This window comes from Thamnophis elegans, chromosome 13, assembly GCF_009769535.1.
Source record: "Thamnophis elegans isolate rThaEle1 chromosome 13, rThaEle1.pri, whole genome shotgun sequence".
NCBI classification, from domain to species: domain Eukaryota; kingdom Metazoa; phylum Chordata; class Lepidosauria; order Squamata; family Colubridae; genus Thamnophis; species Thamnophis elegans.
Genome location: NC_045553.1, coordinates 7,588,567 through 7,609,921, shown reverse-complemented (window position 1 = coordinate 7,609,921; position 21,355 = coordinate 7,588,567). Strand labels below are relative to the sequence as shown.

The window sequence follows — 21,355 nt, the reverse complement described above, 5'->3', positions numbered from 1 at the left end:
TGCTGAAGTCATTTTGGGAGAAGCATGAAAGTGCATCAAGTAGAAAAACAGGGACCACCTTAGGTGGGAAGAGAACAGCGTTCCCTGCATCTTCGGCATTGAGTCATGTCGGCCACATGACCACGGAGACGTCTTCGGACAGTGATGGCTCCTCGGCTTTGAAACTGAGATGAGCACCGCCCCCTAGAGTCAGGAACGACTAGCATGCATGTGTAGGGGAACCTTTACCTTTATCCTATACTCATTGATTAATTCACATGGTTCAAGAAGAGGAAATCTTCCTTCAAAACCACTAGTCTAAGGGGGGGCCTGTTGTACTCCACTTGAACATATGGGCTAGAACAGGTGATTAGTAATCTCATATTCATTTTTGCTAACATTTGGAACATATTCCTGGAGGCAGAATTGTTGAATATAACCATTTCCTTTTATCCTGCACTACTCACTTGTTCTGAGAATGATCTATGTCCTCCCTCCCTTACTCTCAAGAAGGAGATGAGGCATTTCAGGAGCCACATCTGGCCATCTTTTTCCTGATGTCATTTTTTGCACAAACACCCAAAGGGCATCAGCAGCCCCTACTGGCCACTGATATTGCAACATCTGTGTCATCCCCACCTGGGCTGAAGAAATGCAGCATTTGCTACCTTTTTAGGATCATCATTTTCTTTCTCCTGAAATATCAGAGGGGCAGAAAAAAGGATGTGTTGGAAGGAAACAAGAGTGGGGCAAAATGTGCCTTCTTTATTAATTCTCCAAAGCACCAGAGGGCAGAACAAGAAGCAACGGGTGGAAACTAATCAAGGAGAGAAGCAACTTAAAACCAAGGAGAAATTTCCTGGCAGGAAGAACAATTAATCAATGGAACGACTTGCCTCCAGATGTTGTGAATGCTCCAACACTGGACGTTTTTAACAAGATGTAGGGTTTCCTGCCTATGAAAGGAAATGTTTTTGTCTCACTTCCCCAACTGAATCAATCGCTGTGTAACTGACTACCCGTCCAGATGCAACAATAGTAGGTCGCTTCGTCTTCAAGCAGAGCCCCAGTGATAGTCAAGGACAACACATTCCCTGATCTGGAACCAGAGAAACGGGCTGGAACCCCCGATGCTCTGGTACTGGTTGCAAAGATCAAAGTTTGAGGTTTCTTCCCAGGTACCTTCTGGGACCACCAAGGGTAGTTGCCATTCCCAAGGGTTCCACCATCATATCGACAGGATATGGTGACTGTGCCCCCAGGGGCCACAAATTCTGGGTCCTTCAGGTTCTGCAGTTGTTGAAGGCTGGGGCCTGAAAGAGAGCAAGATGTTGCTTGTTCAATGGAAGGTCAAGAGGACCATCAAGAATGACAAAGTAAGTTATCTGGCAAGGAGGTTATCTAAAGTTAGTTCTAGAAACGGTTACGACTCTTTCCAAAGGGATTTCTCTTACCAACAGAGAGTAGGGCTATGGTGAGAAGGAGTGCTTGAGTCATGGTGGGACAACTCTTCTCTCAAACGAATGGATTTCCCCCTTGATTCCTCTCCACCTTTCTTAAATCCCCAAAGGACAAGACAGGATGCAAATATTTTCCTCTTCAACGACCAAGCCAGCCCTCTCGGTGTCTGATTAGAAAATGATACACAAATGCTAAGAAGTGTCTTACCTAAGACTAATATTTCACTGCAGTGGGAGGAAAGGAAGAGGCAAGAATTAGCTGTTTAATAGATTGAAATCTGTCTCGGGTTCATTCCAAGAAACATGTTTGATCTGCTGGAGTTTACAAACCATATTATCAAAAATGGATTTGCATTTGGACAAACATGGAATGCAATGATGGAATGTATCCCATTGTTGTTATTAGTAGTGATGTCATGTCTGACCCATCGCAATCCCATGGACAACATTCCTCCAGGCCTTCCTGTCCTCTACCATCCTCTGGAGTCAATTTAAGCTCAGGCTGACTGCTTCGGTGTCTCCATCCAGCCACCTCATTCTTCTTCTTCCCTCTATCATTCCCAGCATGAGGCTCTTCTCCAGGGAGTCCTTCCTTCTCATTAGGTGGCCAAAGTCCTCTTCAAGATCTGGGCTTCTAAAGAGCAGTCAGGGTTGATCTCCTCTAGGACTGGCCAGTTTGATTGCCTTGCAGTTCAAGGGACTCACAGGAGTCTTCTCCAGCACCAGAGATCAAAGGCCTCAATTCTTTGGCGCTCAGCCTTCATTATGGTTCAACTTTCACAGACATACATTGCAACTGGATTAGCATGGGTTAGGACAGGTGATTAGTAATCTCATATTCATTTCCCTTAATATTTGGAACATACCCCTGAAAGCTGAATTGTTGAACATAACCATTCCTTTTTATCCTACACTGCTCACCTGTTCTGAGAATGATCAGTGTCCGCCTCCCTCCCTTACTCTCAAGAAGGAGATGAGACATTTCAGGAGCCACATCTGGCCATGCTTTTGCTCAAACATGAAAGGGCACCAGCACCCCCTGCTGGACACTGATATTTCAACATCTGCATATCCTCCCCTGGGCGTAAGAAAGGCATCGTTTCTCATCCTTTGAAGACCATCATCATCCTTCTCCTTATATATGAGAGGAAGGACCAAAAAAGAGGATGTGTTGGAAGAAAACAAGAATGGAACAAAATGGGTCATCTTTATTCATTCTCTTACAGAAGATGTCCCAAAGTCTTCCTTAATGTTTTCAACCCTTTGATTTCAGGTAGAGGTTATATGTGTGTCTGGAGCTTCATGCTTGTTTGTGCTCATCCTTCCTGACTTCCATGGCGTGGAGGTACCAATTCATCAGAAGAGTTCTTTTCAGTGGCCCATTCATTTCTCCCTGTAAGCACATCATCTGTAAAGCTCAACATCTAATCTAGGGGAAGCACATATGAGCCAATCGTTATGAAATGTTCATCCTTACATCCTCTAACCTTGACCCAAACTTGCACCAATGGCCATGTTTTAGCCTGCGTCTTTATACAATCCCTTTTATCCCGTCTCAAGTCTAGAGGCACCTGAAAACCATCTGTAGCTTCTCCAAGTTTACATCTTATCATTTGATAGTTTTCACTCAAAGCATGGGGAAGTGAGACCATGTTTCTGTGGGCTTTCCCTGCACTCTTCTCTTCCATATAGCTGTGTATTTTACATCGCCCTTCATAGGGACGAGACTTTTGCAGATGGAAATGAACCTGCCAAGGTGCTGGTTCATCATCTTCATCTTTTCACTACCCCATAATCCCTTGCGGGGTGGAGTTTGGCCAACTGAATGGAGGTAAGTTTTTACTGGCTGGATACCATTCCTTTCACCGATGCAGAGTTATATTCAGCAGATACATTCTCATTGTGCCCAGAAAGAGAAATATCTGCCTCTCCTTAGGATATTTTCTGTGGTTTCTGCATAATTAAAGAACAGATAAGGTGCTAATTCATGGTCACAGGACACATTGTCCAATGTGTTGTTCTGGCATCTCTTTGACTACTCCCCTCACTCTCTGACCAGAGCCTGTTGTGATGACCTTGGTTCCCCTAGGGTTGATCTGTTGTTGCGGTCTGGTCTAACGTCCCTTAGCTCCCCACTGCTCCCCCCCCCCCCACAATGTGTGGCGAACTGAGATACGGAAAGATGGCTGCGACAGAACATCGAAGTTATTTCAATGTTGACAGTAGCTTTAGGAGCTTCTCTCCCGTCTTTGCAGTTCTAGTTCCCAGAATCACTAGTCAAAGTACGTTGCTTCTTGTTTCAAGCTGAACACATAGAGAGGAGGTTCTTGTCACACTTCCCCAAAAGAATTTACCACTGTGCAACAAACCACCACTCCAGCTAGCACAGTAATAATCTGCCTCGTCTCCAGCCTCTGCATTAGTGATGGTCAAAGATCCTGTAGTCCCAGATCTGGTGGCAGTGAACCGATTTGGGATCCCTTCTCCCCTGCTACTGCAGCCATCACAGTGGACAAAACGGGGGGCTTCTCCTGCTTTCTGTTGATACCAGTGGATTTGATTAGTACGCTGGGTTGTGCAGGAGATTGTAACGGTTCCACCTAGGGACACAGAGCTGGAGGGAGGCTGAGTCCAAGCAGACTGACCATTGATGCCTTTAGATAAAGGGGGGATGAAGGGAGGGAAAGAGTGAGGGGAGAAAAATAAAGAAAAACTGTTAAACTGATGCTTCTTCATTCACTCTGAGCTATTTCCAAACTCTTATGAGAATCACAGCCAAATCCTTTCTTGGCCCAGGAAAACTTTACCTGTGCAGTAAGGGAGGAATGCAAAGAAGACCACAGCCCAACCCATGGTCACTTTTGGCAAGGAATGTCCTTCTAGGGAAGACAATTCTAACCTTCTCCTCCTCCTTTCCTTTCCTTAAATGTCTGTCCTTGGCCGCTTCATGCAAATCAGATCTACACTCACTGGGTCCGCTAGAATATTTAATTCCCCCAAAGCATGCTGAGCCATTCTACTTTAGCCAATGACCAGAAGACACATTTGCATCAAGATTTGAAAATTGGGGAGACTTAAAAGCACCCAGATAAACCTGACTGAATTATTGGGGATCGGGGAACTTTCAATATTTCTTCAAACATCCTGCATTCAAATAAATGGAACATGGAAATGTTTATATGTAAATGTAATTACTAAATTCTATTTATCTCCATGGCACATAAGGACTCATATGCAATTCCTATAGAATCTGAGGCCTAATAGATGTACAATACATCGTTCAAAAAGCAAGAAATAAAATAAAAGCAGCCGTTGTGCAAAACAAACCAGAATTTTGGATTTGGTCCTTTTATTTTATTATTCGCTTTGACAAATGTGGGATGGATTGGTGGATTGTGCCCCAAACTCACGGATTAATTGTTAAAGTTCAAGGAAAGGATTTATCTCTTCAAGAACACCAGTCTAGGAAAAAGAAAGAGAAGCATCTTCCAACTGGACCTATATACTAGAGCAGGTCATAAGCAGTTTTCATACTCTTTTTAATTGTTTTAAAACGTGAGTAGCGTTGGGTGTCCTATATTTTTTTCTTTTATTCTTCCTTATTTCATCTGCTGGGTGAGGTCTCAGTGCCCTCCTCCCTCCCTTACACTAGAAGAAGAGATGAAACGTTGCAGGCGCCAACATCTGCCCATCCTTTTGCCGAAGTCATTTGTTGCACAAACAAAAAAAGGACAACAGCAACCCCTATTGGCCACTAATATGGCAGCATCTGTGTTATTCCCACCTGGGCAGAAGAAATGCAGTTTTTGCCATCCTTTGTGCTCCATGCTCATCCTTCTTCTATCCTTCTCCCCCCTCCCTTTTTTGTCTGTTCCCAGAAGTTAGACAGAAAAATTAGGAGGAGCAGAAAGAGAACAAGAATGGAACATTTTAATACTACGACACCAAAAATGACATTTTAGGTCAACATTATATCTTTGTTTTGTCATCCTGCTTCTCTGTGCTTGTCCTTCTTCACCTTCATGGCATGCAGGAGGTTGAGGTGAAGGATCTACAGCACCTTCCATCAGAAGAGTTTCATTTCTATAGTGGCTGATTCATTTCTCCTAAGAAGCAAAGCTTTAGCACATGGTCTCCTCGGTTCAACCTCTAATGTGGGAGAACCACGCATGATTATTCCAATCTTTACTAAGAGTTCATCCATACTTCCACAATCCATGGACCAAATCTAACAAAGGAATTACTTTTTAGGGCTCTGTTGATATACAATCTCTCTTATCCCATTTCCAAAATCAGGTTAACCCAGCTAAAAATCACCTCTAGCTTCTCCAAGTTTACTTCTTTACATTCACAATTAGTACATATACCATAGAGGGCTGAGACCATGGGTCTGTTGGCTTCCCTGCACCCTCCTCATCCACACTCCTGTCTCCATCATCCCTCTTGCTGTCCATTGAGAGACTTCTCTGCAGATGGAGATGAACCTGCAGGAGTTTAGCTTGTGTCTTCTCCTCAATTCGAATGTCCCCAGTCACAAGTCAAGGTCTGTTGCTTCTTGTTTCAGGTTGAAGAGGAAGAGAAGAGGTTTTTGTCATGCTTCCCCATAAGAATTCACTACCGTGCAACGCATTACCAGCACTGTACCAACTACCACAGAAATAATCTGCCTCGTCCCCAGCCTGTGCATTGGTGATGGTCAAAGTTCCTGTACTCCCAGATTTGGTAGCAGTGAACCGATCTGGGATCCCTTCTCCCCTGCCATATCCGCTACATTGGATATAGCGAGGTGCTTCTCCTGCTTTCTGTTGATACCAACCAATACAGTAAGAACTCTGAGTAGTTGTGCAAGAGATACTAGTAGTTCCACCTGGGGATACAGAACTTGACGGAGGTTGAGTCCAACTTAATTGACCATCAACACCTTAAAGGGGGAGAGGGAGAGGGAGGGGAGAAGAAGGAAGGAAGACTGTTAGACTGGTGGAATTTGCTTTGTGCTCTTAGATATTTCCAAGGCACTAAGTTATTATGAGAATCACAGCCAAATCCTCTCTTGGCCCAGGAAAACTTTACCTGTGCAGTAAGTGAGAAGTGCAAGGAAGACCGCAGCCCAACCCATGGTCACCTTTGGCAAGGAATGTCCTTCTAGGGAACACAAATCTAACCTTCTTCTTCATCTTTCCTTTCCTTAAATGTCTGTCCTTGGCCGCTTCATGCAAATGAGGTCTGCACTCATTGGTTCCACTAGAATGTTTTATTCCCCCAAAGCATCCTGAGGTCTTCTAGTTTAGCCAATGACCAGAAGACACATTTGCATTGAGATTTGAAAATTGGGGAGAATTAAAAGCTCCCAGTTAAACCTGACTGCATTATTGGGGATCAGGGAACCTTCCATGTTTCTTCAAACATCCTACTTTTTACATGAACGGGAAATGCAAATGTTTATATAGAGATGTGATTATGAAATTCTATTCATCTGCATAACATGTAAAGGCTAAAACACAATTACTATACCATCTGGGGCTAGCAAGCTAGCTAGTTAACTGACTAACTAGATAGATAGGATAGATAGATGGATGGATGGATGGATGGATGGATGGATATTCAAAAAGCAAGAAATAAAGAAGACATCGTGCAAAACACACCACATTACAAGTGAAATTTTGGATGATAAGGGACACTCATGAATGACCAATAGATATGATAATAGTTTTTCCAAATACTAGCACACAGCATTATGTAAAGGACAGATTTCAGGAATTTCATAGTATCTGCACAAACATGGATTCATATCAAACATCCCAAAGTTATAAAGGAGGAAGAGGGAAAGGATGAAAGCATAAACACCGGGGAGAGCTGGTCCTTCTCAATGAAGGACAAATGGATGCGATAGACGTATCCACTTGTCTTAAATCAACCAAAATTGGATGGTTCTTGGATTGGATGATGTAGAAGGACCAAAACCAACACTGGGTTTGAGCCCTAATGCCATTTCCCTAAATGCAATGACGACACCCTTCAGATGCCAGGAGTTTTCTGGTCTCCCAGAGTGACACGAGGCCAAGTAGTGACCTGTAGACTCCAATTGAGGAGTGTAAGAAAAATCGAAAGAAAAGACATGAACAACAGCTGGACTTTCTAAATGGAGATCACCTGGATGGGATGCTCTCGTCTGCTGGTCTTCTATCAACCCAAAGTCCACATTTCTTTCTCTCTGTCAAATGTCTGCAAACAGAGCAATTTTAAAAAAGAGAAACTCAAATGAACCCAGGAGAAGGTTTTTGTCTCACTTCCCCACCTGAATCATTCACTGTGGGACTGACTACCCGTCCAGACACAACAATAATAGGTGGCTTCGTCTTCAACCAGAGCCCCAGTGATAGTCAAGGACATCACATTCCCTGACCTGGACCCAGAGAAACGGGCTGGAACCCCCGATGGTCTGGAACTGGTTGCATAGATCAAAGCTCGAGGTTTATCCCTAGGGAACTGCTGGGACCACCAAGGGTAGTTGCCATCCCCAAGATTCCCACCATCGTATCGACAAGATATGGTGACTGTGCCCCCAGGGGTCACAAATTCTGAGTCCTTCAGGTTCTGCAGTTGTTGAAGGCTGGGGCCTGAAAGAGAGCAAGATGTTGCTTGTTTAACGGTGGGTCAAGAGGAGCATCACAAATGGAAAACTCAACAATGGAGCAAGGAAAGTTTTCTGGGATTAGTTCTAGACACAATTGTACCTCTTTCCAAATGGATTTCTCTTACCGAAGGAGATGAGAAGGATGGAGAGAAGAAATGCCTGGGACATGGTGGACAATTCAATGGGCCAATCTCTTCTCTCAAGCAAATGGATTTCCCCCTTGCCTCCTCTCCTCCTCTCTTAAACCCCCAAAGGACAAGAGGGGAGGCCTCATGCAAATATTTTCCTCTTCAACTATCAACCCAGCCCTCTGGGTATCAGATTAGAGCGGGGATGAGCAACTGCTAAGATGAATCTGATTTAAAACTATTATTTCCCTGCACTGGGAGAAAAGGAAGAAACAAGAATTAGCGGTTTAGCAGACTGAAGTCTATCTGGGGCTCATTTCAAGATCCTGTTTTTATCTGCTTGAGTCTACAAAGCCATATTACAGAAAAATGTATTTGGCCCTGGACAATATGTGGGATGGGTTGCTGGAATGCATCTCATCTTCATTGATTAAATCACATGGTTCAAGGAGAGGAAAATGTCCCTTCGAGACCAGCAGTCTAAGGCAAAAGAGGAGGTATTGACGGTCTGTCCTCTGAGATTGCTGTTGATGTCTGGACATTTCGTCATCAGGCTAGGTGACACCTTCTGCGGGACTTTGGTTGAAGGCCTTGTTACAGTTCTTCACATCACTTCTACTGATGTGGTCCATGGGTTGTGTGACTGGCTGATCATTGGATGTGATCTCTTATGCTGTATGACCTGTCGTGTGATTGGTTTATCATTGTGTCAGAGGGTCACCAACCAAAGAGGTCATTAGTGCCATCGCTGGTTGGTCACTTCGCAGTTTCAGATTAACAGAGTTGGAAGGGTCCTTGTTGGTCATCTAGTCCAACCCCCATCCCACTTGATTGATACAACCTCCTATGGTTTTGTTGCCTGGTTCCAAATCGATGCTTTTATTGGTAGATCCATCGGTTGGATAAGTACCTCAATAAATTTACATTTGTGGCGTCTGATTGCACATGAATTCATCACATGGTGGCACATGTGTCCATCATTTCTAATAAGACGAGGGTCTTACTTCATTTGGGCATGTGGACTAGAGCACGTCATCAGTAAGCCATGTATTCATTACATGGACTCTTATTTCTTAATCCTTAGAAGCAGAATGGTTGGGACTAACCATTTCCTTTCATCCGACACTTCTTACTTATTCTGTGAATGATCAGTCTCCTCCTCCCTCCCTTACCCTCAAGAAGGAGATGAGACCATTCAGGAGCCACATCTGGCCATGCTTTGGCTCAAACATGAAAGGGCACCAGCACCCCCTGCTGGACACTAATATTGCAACATCTGTATCTCCTCCCCTGGGCAGAAGAAAGGCATCATTTCTCATCCTTTGAAGACTGTCATCATCCTTCTCCTTATAGGTGAGAGGAAGGACCAAAAAAGAGGATGTGTTGGAAAAAAACAAGAATGGAACAAAATGTCTCATCTTTATTAATTCTCTTACAGAAGATGTCCCAAAGCCTCCCTTAATGTTTTTAACCCTTTGATTTCAGGTAGAGATGATATGTATCTCTGAGGCATCATGCTTGTTTGTGCTTCTCCTTCCTGACTTCCATGGGGTGGAGGTACCCATTCATCAGAAGCGTTTCTATTTTTTCAGTGGCCTGTTCATTTCTCCCGGTAAGAACATTTAAGCACATCATCTGTAGAGCTCAACATTTAATCCAGGAGAATCACATTGTGACTGTACCAATCCTTACTAAGTGTTCATCCTTACATCCTCTAACCTTGACCCAAACTTGCCCCAGTGGCCACTTTTTAGCCTGTGTCTTCCTAAAGTCCTTTTTATCCCATCTCCAGTCAAGTGTTGATGCACCTGCAAATCCCCTGTAGCTTCTCTCCAATTTTACCTCTTATCTTTTGATACATTTTATTCAAACCATGGGGGACTGAGATTGTGGGTCTTTGGGCTTTCTCCTTCCAATATTTGCATACCTCATCCCTCTTCATAGGGACACGGAGACTTCTTTGCAGAGGGAAATGAGCCTGCAGAAGTTTCTCTCCTGTTTCTTCAACTCTAGTTTCCACGGTCACCAGTCAAAGTAGTTGCTTCTTGTTTCAGGCTGAAGAGGCAGAGAGGAGGTTTTTGTCACACTTCCCCATATGAATTCACCACCGTGCAACCCATTGACTGTACTGCTCCAGCTACCACAGTAATAATCTGCCTCGTCTCCAGCCTCTGCATTGGTGATGGTCAAGGATCCTGATTTCCCAGACTGAGTGGCAGTGAACCGATTTGGGATCCCTTCTCCCCTATTGCAGGTGCTGCAGTGGACAAAATGGGGGGCTTCTCCTGTTTTCTGTTGATACCAGAAGATGCTGCCAGTACTCTGGGTTGTGCAGGAGATTGTAACGGTTCCACCTGGGGACACGGAGCTGGAGGGAGGCTGAGTCCAAGTAGACTGACCATTGATGCCTTTAGATGAAGAGGGGATGGAGGGAGAGAAACAGTGAGGAGAGAAAATGAAATAAATACTGTTAAACTGATGCATCTTCGTTCACTCTGAGCCATTTGCAAACTCTTATGAGAATCACAGCCAAATCCTCTCTTGGCCCAGGAAAACTTTACCTGTGCAGTAAGTGAGGAGTGGAAGGAAGACCACAGCCCAACCCATGGTCACCTTTGTCAAGGAATGTCCTTCTAAGGAAGACAATTCTAACTTCTCCTCCTCCTTTCCTTAAATGCCTCTGCTTGGCCGCTTCATGCAAATTAGATCTACACTTATTGGTTCCGCTACAATATTTTATTCCCCCAAAGCATTCTAAAGTCATCTAATTTAGACAATGACCAGAAAACACATTTGCATTGAGATTTGAAAATTGGAGAGACTTAAAAGCACCCAGATAAACCTGACTGCATTATTGGGGATCAGGGAACCTTCAATGTTTCTTCAAACACCCTGCATTTAAATGAATGGAACATGGAAATGTTTATATGTAAATGTAATTATGAAATCCTATTTATTTCCATGGCATGTAAAGACTCAGATGCAATTCCTATAGAATCTGAGGCCTAATGTATATGTGCAGTACATTGTTCAAACAGCAAGAAATAAAATACAAGAAGCTGTTGTCCAAAACAAACCAGAATTTTGTGTTTGGTCCTTTTATTTTATTATTTGCTTTGACAAATATAGGATGGATTGGTGGATTGTACCCCAAACTCATTCATTGTTGAAGGAAAGTATATCTCCCTGCCAGAATACCAGTCTAGGGAAAAGAAAGAGAAGCATCTTCCAACTGGACCTATATACTAGAGCAAGTCATAAGCAATTTTTATACTCTTTAATATATATATTTTTTGAAAAGCCACTGGGAACAGAATTTGTGGTCCTAAACCTTTTACTTTTATCCTTCCTTATTTCACTTGCTGGGGGAGGAATCAGTGCCCTCCTCCCTCCCTTATTCTAGAAGAAAAGATGAAACTTTGCAGGCACCAACATCTGCCCATCTTTTTGCTGAAGTCATTTGTTGCACAAACATGAAAGGGCAGCAGCAGCCCCTATTGGCCACTAATATAGCAGCATCTATGTTATCCCCACATGGGCAGAAGAAATGCAGCTTTTGCCATCCTTCGTGCATCATCGTCTTCCTTCTTCCGTCCTTCTCCCCTTTCTTCTGTCTATTCCCAGAAGATAGAAATAAAAAAAATTGGAGGAGCTGAAAGAGAACAAGAATGCAGCATTTTAATACTATGATACTAAAAAAGACATTCTAGGACAACATTATATCTTTGATTTTTTGTCATGCTTCCCTGGGCTTCTCCTTCTGCACTTAGTGGTATGCTTGATGTTGAGGTGAAGGATCTACAGCATCTTCCAATAGAAGAGTTTCATGTTCTTAGTGGCTGATTCATTTCTCTTAAGAAGCAAAGCTTTATCAACTGGTCTCCTTGGTTCAACTTCTAATGTGGGAGAACATTAGATGACTAGATGATTAAAGGACTGTTCCAATCTTTATTAAGAGTTCATCACTACTTCCATAATTCATGGCACCAATTTAACCCAAGAGTTACTTTTTAGTTCTCTGTTTTCATAGAATCCCCTTTATCCCTTCAAAGGCAGCCTTTGAAGAGTATTCGGAGACTACAACTCATCCAGAATGCAGCCATGCAAGTGATTGTGGGTGCACCTCGGTACACCCACGTTACACCTATCCTCCGATTGGTATCCGGATACGCTTCAAAGTGCTAGTTGTAACTTATAAAGCCCTTCATGGTATTGGACCTGGGTACTTGAGAGACCGCCTGCTGCCAATTACCTCCCATAGACCCGTTAGATCGCACAGGGTCGGCCTCCTCCGGGTTCCGTCTACCAGCCAATGCCATCTGGCTACCACCCGGGGGAGGGCCTTCTCTGTAGCAGCTCCGGCCCTTTGGAATGAACTCCCCGCAGAGATTCGGACCCTCACCTCTCTCCAGGCCTTCCGGAAAGCCGTCAAAACCTGGCTGTGCCGGCAGGCCTGAGGTTGATGAGTTCCCCTCCCCTCTCGACTTGTATGGCTGTATGACTCTTGTGTATTTTAATTACGTGTATTGTGTTTGTATCCCCTTTTCCCCTTTCGAGTTGTTCACTGCCCTGAGTCCCTCCCGGAGAAGGGCGGCATACAAATAAACTAAATCACAATCAATCAATCCCATTTCCACTCTAGTGTTGAACCAGATAAAAATCACCTCTACCTTCTCCAAGTTCATTTCTTCTCCATTCACAATTTCTGAAGGGTTGAAGGTTGAAACCATGGGTCTATTGGCTTCCCTGCACCTTCCTCATCCACACTCCTGCCTCCATCATCCCTCTTGCTGTCCATTGAGAGACTTCTCTGCAGATGGAACATCAGATGAAACATCATACGTATAGTGTTTTCAGCTTCTTTAGCTCTACCTACTTTACGTGTTATATCATTATTGGCTAACAAGTCTCCAAGGCACAATAATTGGTTAGTCCTTACATCATTGGTATACGTGAGAATGTGCATGTTGTTATAGCTGAATGAATACAAGTGTTATCAAATGAGTGAATAAAATGTTGCAGGTTCATTATTTTGTTTCATCCCGTGCCCTTGGTGCCTGGGAACACACTGCAAGCAAAGAATAGCTGACAGGCAAATATTTTCTGCAGATTGATGCAGTTTTTACTTACACGTGTAACCTCAGTTCCAAGGACCATCCAGATGATTCACTGTAAAAACCCTACACTCATCCACAGTCCTGCCTCCATCATCCCTCTTGCTGTCTATTGAGAGACTTCTCTACAGATGGAGATGAACCTGCAGGAGTTTTGCTTGTGTCATCTCCTCAAGTCGAATGTCCCCAGTCACAAGTCAAGGTACATTGCTTCTGGTTTCAGGCAGAAGGGACACAGGTTTTTGTTAAACTTTCCCATAAGAATTCACCACTGTGCGATGCAGTACCAGAACTGTCCCAGCTACCACAGAAATAATCTGCCTCGTCCCCAGCCTGCACATTGGTGATGGTCAAAGTTCCTGTGCTCCCAGATCTGGTAGCAGTGAACCGATCTGGGATCCCTTCTCCCCTGCAATATACGCTACATTGGACATAGCGAGGTGCTTCTCCTGGTTTCTGTTGATAACAACAATACAGTTAGAGCTGTGAGTAGTCGTGCAAGAGATCCTAATAGTTCCACCTGGGGATACGGAACTTGTCGGAGGTTGAGTCCAACTAAATTGACCATCAACACCTTAAAGGGGGAGAGGGAGAGGGAGGGGAGAAGAAGGAAGGAAGACTGTTAGACTGGTGGAATTTGCTTCGTGCTCTTAGATATTTCCAAGGGACCAAGTTCTTATGAGAATCACAGCCAAATCCGCTCTTGGCCCAGGAAAACTTTACCTATGCAGTAAGTGAGAAGTGGAAGGAAAACCACAGCCCAACTCATGGTCACCTTTGGCAAGGAATGTCCTCCTAGGGGAGACAATTCTAACCTTCTTCTCCTTTCCTTTCCTTAAATGCCTCTGCTTGGCCGCTTCATGCAAATGAGGTCTGCACTCATTGGCTCCGCTACAATATTTTATTTCCCCAAAGCATTCTGAGGTTGTCTAATTTAGCCAATGACCAGAAAACACATTTGCATAAAGATTTGAAAATTGGGGAGACTTAAAAGCTCCCAGTTATACCTGACAGCATTATTGGGGATCAGGGAACCCTCCATGTTTCTTCAAATATCCTACTTTTTAGATGAACGGGAAATGCAAATGTTTATATAGAAATGTGATTATGAAATTCTATTCATCTGCATAACATGTAAGGGCTAAAACATAATTACTATAGCATCTGGGATGAGCTAGCTAGATAGATAGATGACTAACCAGATAAATAGATAGATAGATAGATAGATAGATAGATAGATAGATAGATAGATAGATAGATAGATAGATAGATAGATAGTTAGATGGATGGATGGATGGATGGATGGATGGATGGATGGATGGATGGATATTCAAAAAACAAGAAATAAAAAAGTTGTTGTGCAAAACACACCAAATTACAAGCGATATTTTGGATGATAAGGGACATTCTTGAATGACCAATAGATATGATAATTTTTTTTCCAAATACTAGCACACAGCATTATGTAAAGGACAGATTTCAGGAATTTCATAGTATCTGCACAAATGTGGATTCATATCAAACATCCCTAAGTTATAAAGGATGAAGAGGGAAAGGATGAAAGCATAAACACGGGGTAGAGCTGGACATTCTCAATGGAGAAATGGATGTGATAGACGTATCCATTTGTCTTAAATCAACCAAAATTGGGTGGTTCTTGGATTGGATGATGTAGAAGGACCAAAACCAACACTGGGTTTGAGCCCTAATGCCATTTCTCTAAATGCAATGACAACACCCTTCAAATGCCAGGAGTTTTCTGGACTCCCAGAGAGACACGAGGCCAAGAAATCACCTGTAGACTCCAATTGAGGAGTGTAAGAAAAATAGAAAGAAAAGACATGAACAACAACTGGACTTTCTAAATGAAGATCACCTGGATGGGATGCCCTTTTCCACTGATTTTCTATCAATCCAAAGTCCACCTTTCTTTCTCTTTGTCAAATGTCACTTCTGCAAACAGAGCAATTTTAAAAAAGAGAAACTAAAATGAACCCAGGAGAAGGTTTTTGTCTCACTTCCCCACCTGAATCAATCACTGTGGCACTGACTACCTGTCCAGACACAACAATAATAGGTGGCTTCGTCTTCAACCAGAGCCCCAGTGATAGTGAAGGACATCACATTCCCTGATCTGGACCCGGAGAAACGGGCTGGAACCCCCGATGGTCTGGTACTGGTTGTATAGATCAGAGTTCGAGGTTTATCCCCAGGGAACTGCTGGGACCACCAAGGGTAGTTGCTATCCCCAAGATTCCCACCATCGTATCGACAGGATATGGTGACTGTGCCCCCAGGGGTCACAAATTCTGTGTCCTTCAGGTTCTGCAGTTGTTGAAGGCTGGGGCCTGAAAGAGAGCAAGATGTTGCTTCTTTAACGGTGGGTCAAGAGGAGCACCACAAATGGAAAACTCAACAATGGAGCAAGGAAGGTTTTCTGGGATTAATTATAGACAGAATTGTGCCTCTTTCCAATTGGATTTCTCTTACCAACGGAGATTAGGACGATGGAGAGAAGAAATGCCAGGGACATGGTGGAACAATTCAATGGGCCAATCTCTTCTCTCAAGCCAATGGATTTCCCCCTTGCCTCCTCTCCTCCTCTCTTAAACCCCTAAAGGACAAGAGAGGACCCACTCATGCAAATATTTTCCTCTTCAACTACCAACCCGGCCCTCTGGGTGTCAGATTAGAGAGGGATGAGCAACTGCTAAGATGTGTCTGGTCTAAAACTATTATTTCCCTGCACTGGGAGAAAAGGAAGAAACAAGAATTAGTGGTTTAGTGGACTGAAGTCTATCTGGAGCTCATTCCAAGAACCTGTTTTGATCTGCTTGAATCTACAAAGCCATATTACAAAAAAAAAAATGTATTTGCCTTTGGACAAACATTGGATGGATTGATGGAATGTATCCCATCAACGTTGATTAATTCACATGGTTCAAGATGAAGAAATGTCCCTTCAAGACCAGCAGTCAAAAGCAGTTCAGTTCTTCACATTGCTTCTACTGATCTCATGTGGTCCATGGGTGGTGTGATTGTCTGATCATTAGATGTGATCTCTTGTGTCATGTGACCTGTAGTATGACAAGTTGGTCATTGTGTGAGATGGTCACCATCTATATGATAGCGCATGAATATATCACATTGTTGGCAAGCCTGTCTATCATTTCTTTTTTTATATATAATAAAGTTTTTTAATTTTTAATTTAAAACAAATACAACATCCTTCTTTACATGCTATAGAAAGTGTATCAGTTGGTTACAAATAGACTTTTGCATATCTCTTCCACAGTCAACAAACATTTTTTTTATAATCAGGTCTTCTATCTTAGCCAATGACGGGTGGACACATTTGCATAGAGGGGGCTCAGAAACTGAGGAAGAGTTAAATGCATTCACCAACACCTAGTAAAGATCTGACCACCATGTCATGGATGAGGAGAATTGCTGGATTTATTTCAACCTTGTATCACCTTAAGAAAAACTCTATTATTCTGTTTCATCATTCTGTTATTCTTTCTATGACCGTGTGTCTCCATCCCATCAAGCCCAAAGGAAGTTCAGAATGGTATAGGATTCCCTGCCGTGGGAAAGGGTTGGACTGGGAGACCTCCAAGTTCCCTTCTTTTTATTATTCCGTGTTCTATATTCCCATAAATATATGTGTGCTAAGCAAAGAACAAAAAGTGAAGGCTAGTTATTATTCCATAGTTCACGGATGGTTGATTGCTTGGTTGCTTAGTTGGTTGGTAGGATGGAAGGGTGGATGATTGGATGGATGGGTGGGTGGATAGTTGGTTGATTGGTTGGATGGATGGATGATTAGATGGATAGGTGGGTGGATTATTGGATGGATGGGTGGGTGGGTGGGTGGATTATTGGCTGGTTGGTTGGTTGGTTGGTTGGTTGGTTGGTTGGTTGGTTGGTTGGTTGGTCGGTTGATTAGTTGATTGGTTGGTTGGTTGGTTGGTTGGTAGAATGGATGATTGGATAGGTGGGTGGGTGAATGGGTGGATGGTTGGTTGGCTGGGTGCAGTGGTGGGTTTCAAAAAAATTTGGAACCTCTTCTGTAGGTGTGGTCTGCTTTCCGGGTCCATTGGTGGAACCTCTTCTAACCAGTTCGGTAGATTTGACGAATAGGTGCGAACTGGTAGGAGCCCACCTGTGGCTGGATGGATAGTTGGTTGGTTGGTTGGTTGGATGAATGATAAGATGGATGGGTGGGTGGGTGGGTGGAGGATGGATGTCTCATCCCCAAAATTTGTCTATATTGTATCCTTTTATGGACTGATTCATGGATAATTCTTCAGAGATTTCCTTACTATAAACCTTCTTTGAAAAATACTGTTCTGTGCCATGGGCTCAACTCCAAAGTCAGCAAAGTAGAGATTACAACCAATATTTATATCAAGTTTAAACTTCTACTGATGTCAAATTAATTGGTCAATTTGCACCACATCCATCCCAGCTAAAACCTTCTTGCTTCTGATGGTCCATTCTTACGTTGGGAAATAGATGTGTCAGTGAAGCATTTTCAATTTTCTTTTTTTAGGATAGCAATGTAGGCAATATGGCGATTGAGATTCCCATAAAATCATACTTTTCATCACAAATACAGCAGTGAAACGTTTTCAGATATATATTTATTTGCAAACCAGCTCTTCCCATCAGATTTGCAACCTGAAGCCTCAGGGCTCTGGGCTTTCTCTTCACCCATCACCCTTCATGATTTTCAAAGAGACCATGTAGCAGATGAAAGTGAAACTGCGTGAGGTTCTCTCATATCTTTTTCAGTTGAAACATCCTCGGTCACGGGTCAAGGTATGTTGCTTGGGCTTCAGGCTGAAAAGACGTTTTTCTCACACTTCCCCATAAGAATTGATCACTGTGCAACTGGGTTACTTCTGTGTTCCAACTACCACAGTAATAATCTGCCTCATCTTCAGCCTGGATGTTAGTAATGGTCAAAGATCCTATATTTCCAGATCTGGTGGCAGTGAATCGATTTGGGATCCCTTCTCCCCTGTTGCAACCATCACAGTGGACAAAACGAGGGGCTTGTCCGGATTTCTGTTGCATCCACAAGATGTAGTGGCGACTCTGAGTTGTTGTGCAGGAGAGTGTAATGGTTCCACCTGGTGCCACGGAGCTGGAGGGAGGTTGAGTCCAAGGGGACTGGCCCTCAATGCCTTTCAAGAGGTGGGGGAGAAAAAGAAAGAAATGTTGTAAATGTGATGCACCTCCCTTTGCTCTTAGATATTTCCATGTTCTTATGAGAATCACAGGCAAATGCTCTCTTGGCCCAGGAAAACTTTACCTGTGCAATAAGTGAGGAGTGCAAGGAAGACCACAGCCCAACCCATGGTCACCTTTGGCAAGGAATGTCCTTCTAGGGAAGACAATTTTAATCTTCTTCTCCTCCTCCTTTCCTTTTCTCTTCCTTAAATGCCTCTGATTGGCCACTTCATGCAAATGAGAGCTGCACCGATTGGTTCCACTACATTTTTTTTTATTTCCACAAAGCATAATAAGGGCTTCTTGCTTAGCCATTGACGGTAGGAGATATTTTCATAAAGGAGGTTTTGAAACCAAAGCATTAAATACTTGGATCCGCCATCTTTTAGTAATCTCCTGAGCACCATGTTATGGATGAGTAGAACTGGATTGGATTTGGATTTGAATTGGATTTATTTCCATTCAAATTGATTTATTCAATAAATTTATTCAATGTATTTCAACCTCATTTCACCTTAAGAAAAAGGGATAAGAATGAAAATGAATTATTGTTTCCTGGTTGAACACTTTTTTCTGTATATATACTTTCATTAATGTAAAGGAACTTAATGAATGTTAATGCTAATGACTGCCATAGATTCATATAGTTTTTACCCTCTTCCCCCTCAAATTTTGCATGGTCTCAAGTGGAGTAACTCCTGGATATTTCTTCCTAAAGTTCTTTACTGTACATCTTCTTGGGAAAATTCTCTGCAGTGCCATAACAAACACCCAAAGTCAGGTAAATGCGGGTTGTAGACAATGTCTATTTCCACTCCATGTTGGGTTAATTGTCCAGTTTGCACCACACCCATCTCAGTTAAATCCTTCTTGCTTTATTAGGTCAGGTGGGTGTTTCATTTCTGGGCATGGGTCTTGCAGTTGAGGCTATTGGTCTGTAGGCTTCTCCTCCACCTTCTGTGCCCTCCTTCCTCCCTTATTCTAGAAGAAGAGACTAGACTTTGCAGGAGCCACATCTGGCTACCCTTTTGCTTATGCAATATCATTTTCTGGAGAAATATGAAAAGGCAGCAGCAGCTCCTACTGGCCACCGATATGGCAGCACCTACTATCCTCATCTGGGCTGAAGAAATGCAATACCTGTTGTACTTTAGGGGCCATCATCTTCCTTCTCTTCAAATATCAGAGGAAGGCCTGAAAAAAACGAGGTGAAAGAGGAGAAGAAAGGAATAAGACGTGTCTTCCTTATAAATTCTTCCATTTAAGATGTCTCAAAGTTTTACTTGTTTTTAATACTTGATTTTTTAAACAATAACTATAAATTATATAGATCCTTCTCTGTCCTTCTTCATTTTAGTGATGAGCTTAAGTTGAAGGATCTATCTATCTAGTGGAAGATAAGGAGAGAAACAATCTAGAACTAAGGAGGAATTTCCTAACAGTGAGAACAATTAACTAGCGGAAGGGCTTGCATCCAGAAGTTCCACCACTACAGGTTTCCGAGAAGATATTGGACATCCATTTGTCTGGAACAGCTTATGATCTTCTGCTTGTGCAGGGTTTGGACTAGAAAACCTTCACCTCCCTTATTCTGCTCTGTTAGATGTGCAGTCTTGGTTTATCTCTCCGTCCTCCAGCCACAAACCTGCTCCAGGGATTACCTTTCAGCACTCATACAATCCCCTTTACCCCACCTCCAAACCACTGTTGAACTAGCAGAAAATCAACTCTTGGCTGCTCCAATTGTCCAGATTCTTCTTTTATAGTTTTTACTCAGACCTCTAGAACCTGAGACCATGGGGCTGGTTGCTTCCCCAGGACAGAAGAGCTTGCACTCTTCTGCCCTGTGCCCTAATCCCTCCCTGATGGGGGCAGAGAGACTTTTATGGAGATGGAAAAGAATCTGGAGGAGCTGCATCAAGTGTCCCCAGTCAAAGATCAAAGTATGTTGCTTTTGGTTTCGGGCTGAAGAGGATGAGAGGAGGTTTTTGTCACACTTCCCCATAAGAATTCACCACCGTGCAACGCATTACCAGCACTGTTCCAGCTACCACAGTAATAAACTGCCTCGTCTCCAGCTTCTGCATTGGTGATGGTCAAAGTTCCTGTAGTCCCAGATTTGGTGGCGGTGAAACGATTTGGGACCCCTTCTCCCCTGCTGCAGTAATCATTACAGTGCACAAAACGAGGGGCTTTCCCTGATTGATGTTGAAACCAGCTAATAGGTTGAGTACTCTGAGTTGTGCAGGAGAGTGTAATGGTTCCACGCAGGGACACGGAGATGTAAGGAGGCTGAGTCCAAGTGGACTGGCCATCGATGCCTTTAAAGGGTGGGGGACAAAGAGGGAGAGACAAGAAAGAAAGAAATTCTGTTAAACAGATGCACCTTCCTTTCCACTCTTAGACATTTCCAAGGAACCAAGTTCTTATGAGAATCACAGCCAAATCCTCTCTTGCCCCAGGAACACTTTACCTGAGAAGTAAGTGAGGAGTGCTAAGAAAATCACAGCCCAGCCCATGGTCAACTTTATCAAGGAATGTCCTTCTGGAGTGGAAAATTATAACCTTCTTCAGATCTTCTCCTTTCCTTGCCTTAAATGCCCCTGCTTTCTCTTTCCATGCAAATGAGATCTTCAGCCATTGGTCCTGTTAGATTCTTGTATTCCCTTGAAGTACCTTGAGGCCTTCTAGCTCAAGGCAAGGACAAGAGGACACATTTGCATAGAAGAGATTCAGAAACAGAGGAGGAATTAAATGCTGTGGTTCACCAGCACTTAGTCAAGGTCTGATCTCCCATATCAT

The 21,355-nt window shown here is 43.2% G+C and overlaps 3 gene segments (V, D, J or C); all 3 read right to left on the bottom strand.

The window, feature by feature from the left end:
• Positions 1 to 975: 975 nt before the first annotated feature.
• On the bottom strand, positions 976 to 8,271 carry LOC116516767. The segment is given in 4 exon segments: positions 976 to 1,292; positions 3,794 to 3,891; positions 7,843 to 8,056; positions 8,199 to 8,271. Coding segments are annotated over 4 exon segments (672 nt in total).
• Positions 8,272 to 15,346: 7,075 nt separating this feature from the next.
• LOC116516766 lies at positions 15,347 to 15,872 on the bottom strand. The segment is given in 2 exon segments: positions 15,347 to 15,663; positions 15,806 to 15,872. Coding segments are annotated over 2 exon segments (360 nt in total).
• A 4,619-nt stretch (positions 15,873 to 20,491) lies between these two features.
• On the bottom strand, positions 20,492 to 21,106 carry LOC116516765. The segment is given in 2 exon segments: positions 20,492 to 20,874; positions 21,027 to 21,106. Coding segments are annotated over 2 exon segments (429 nt in total).
• Between the last annotated feature and the right edge of the window lie 249 nt (positions 21,107 to 21,355).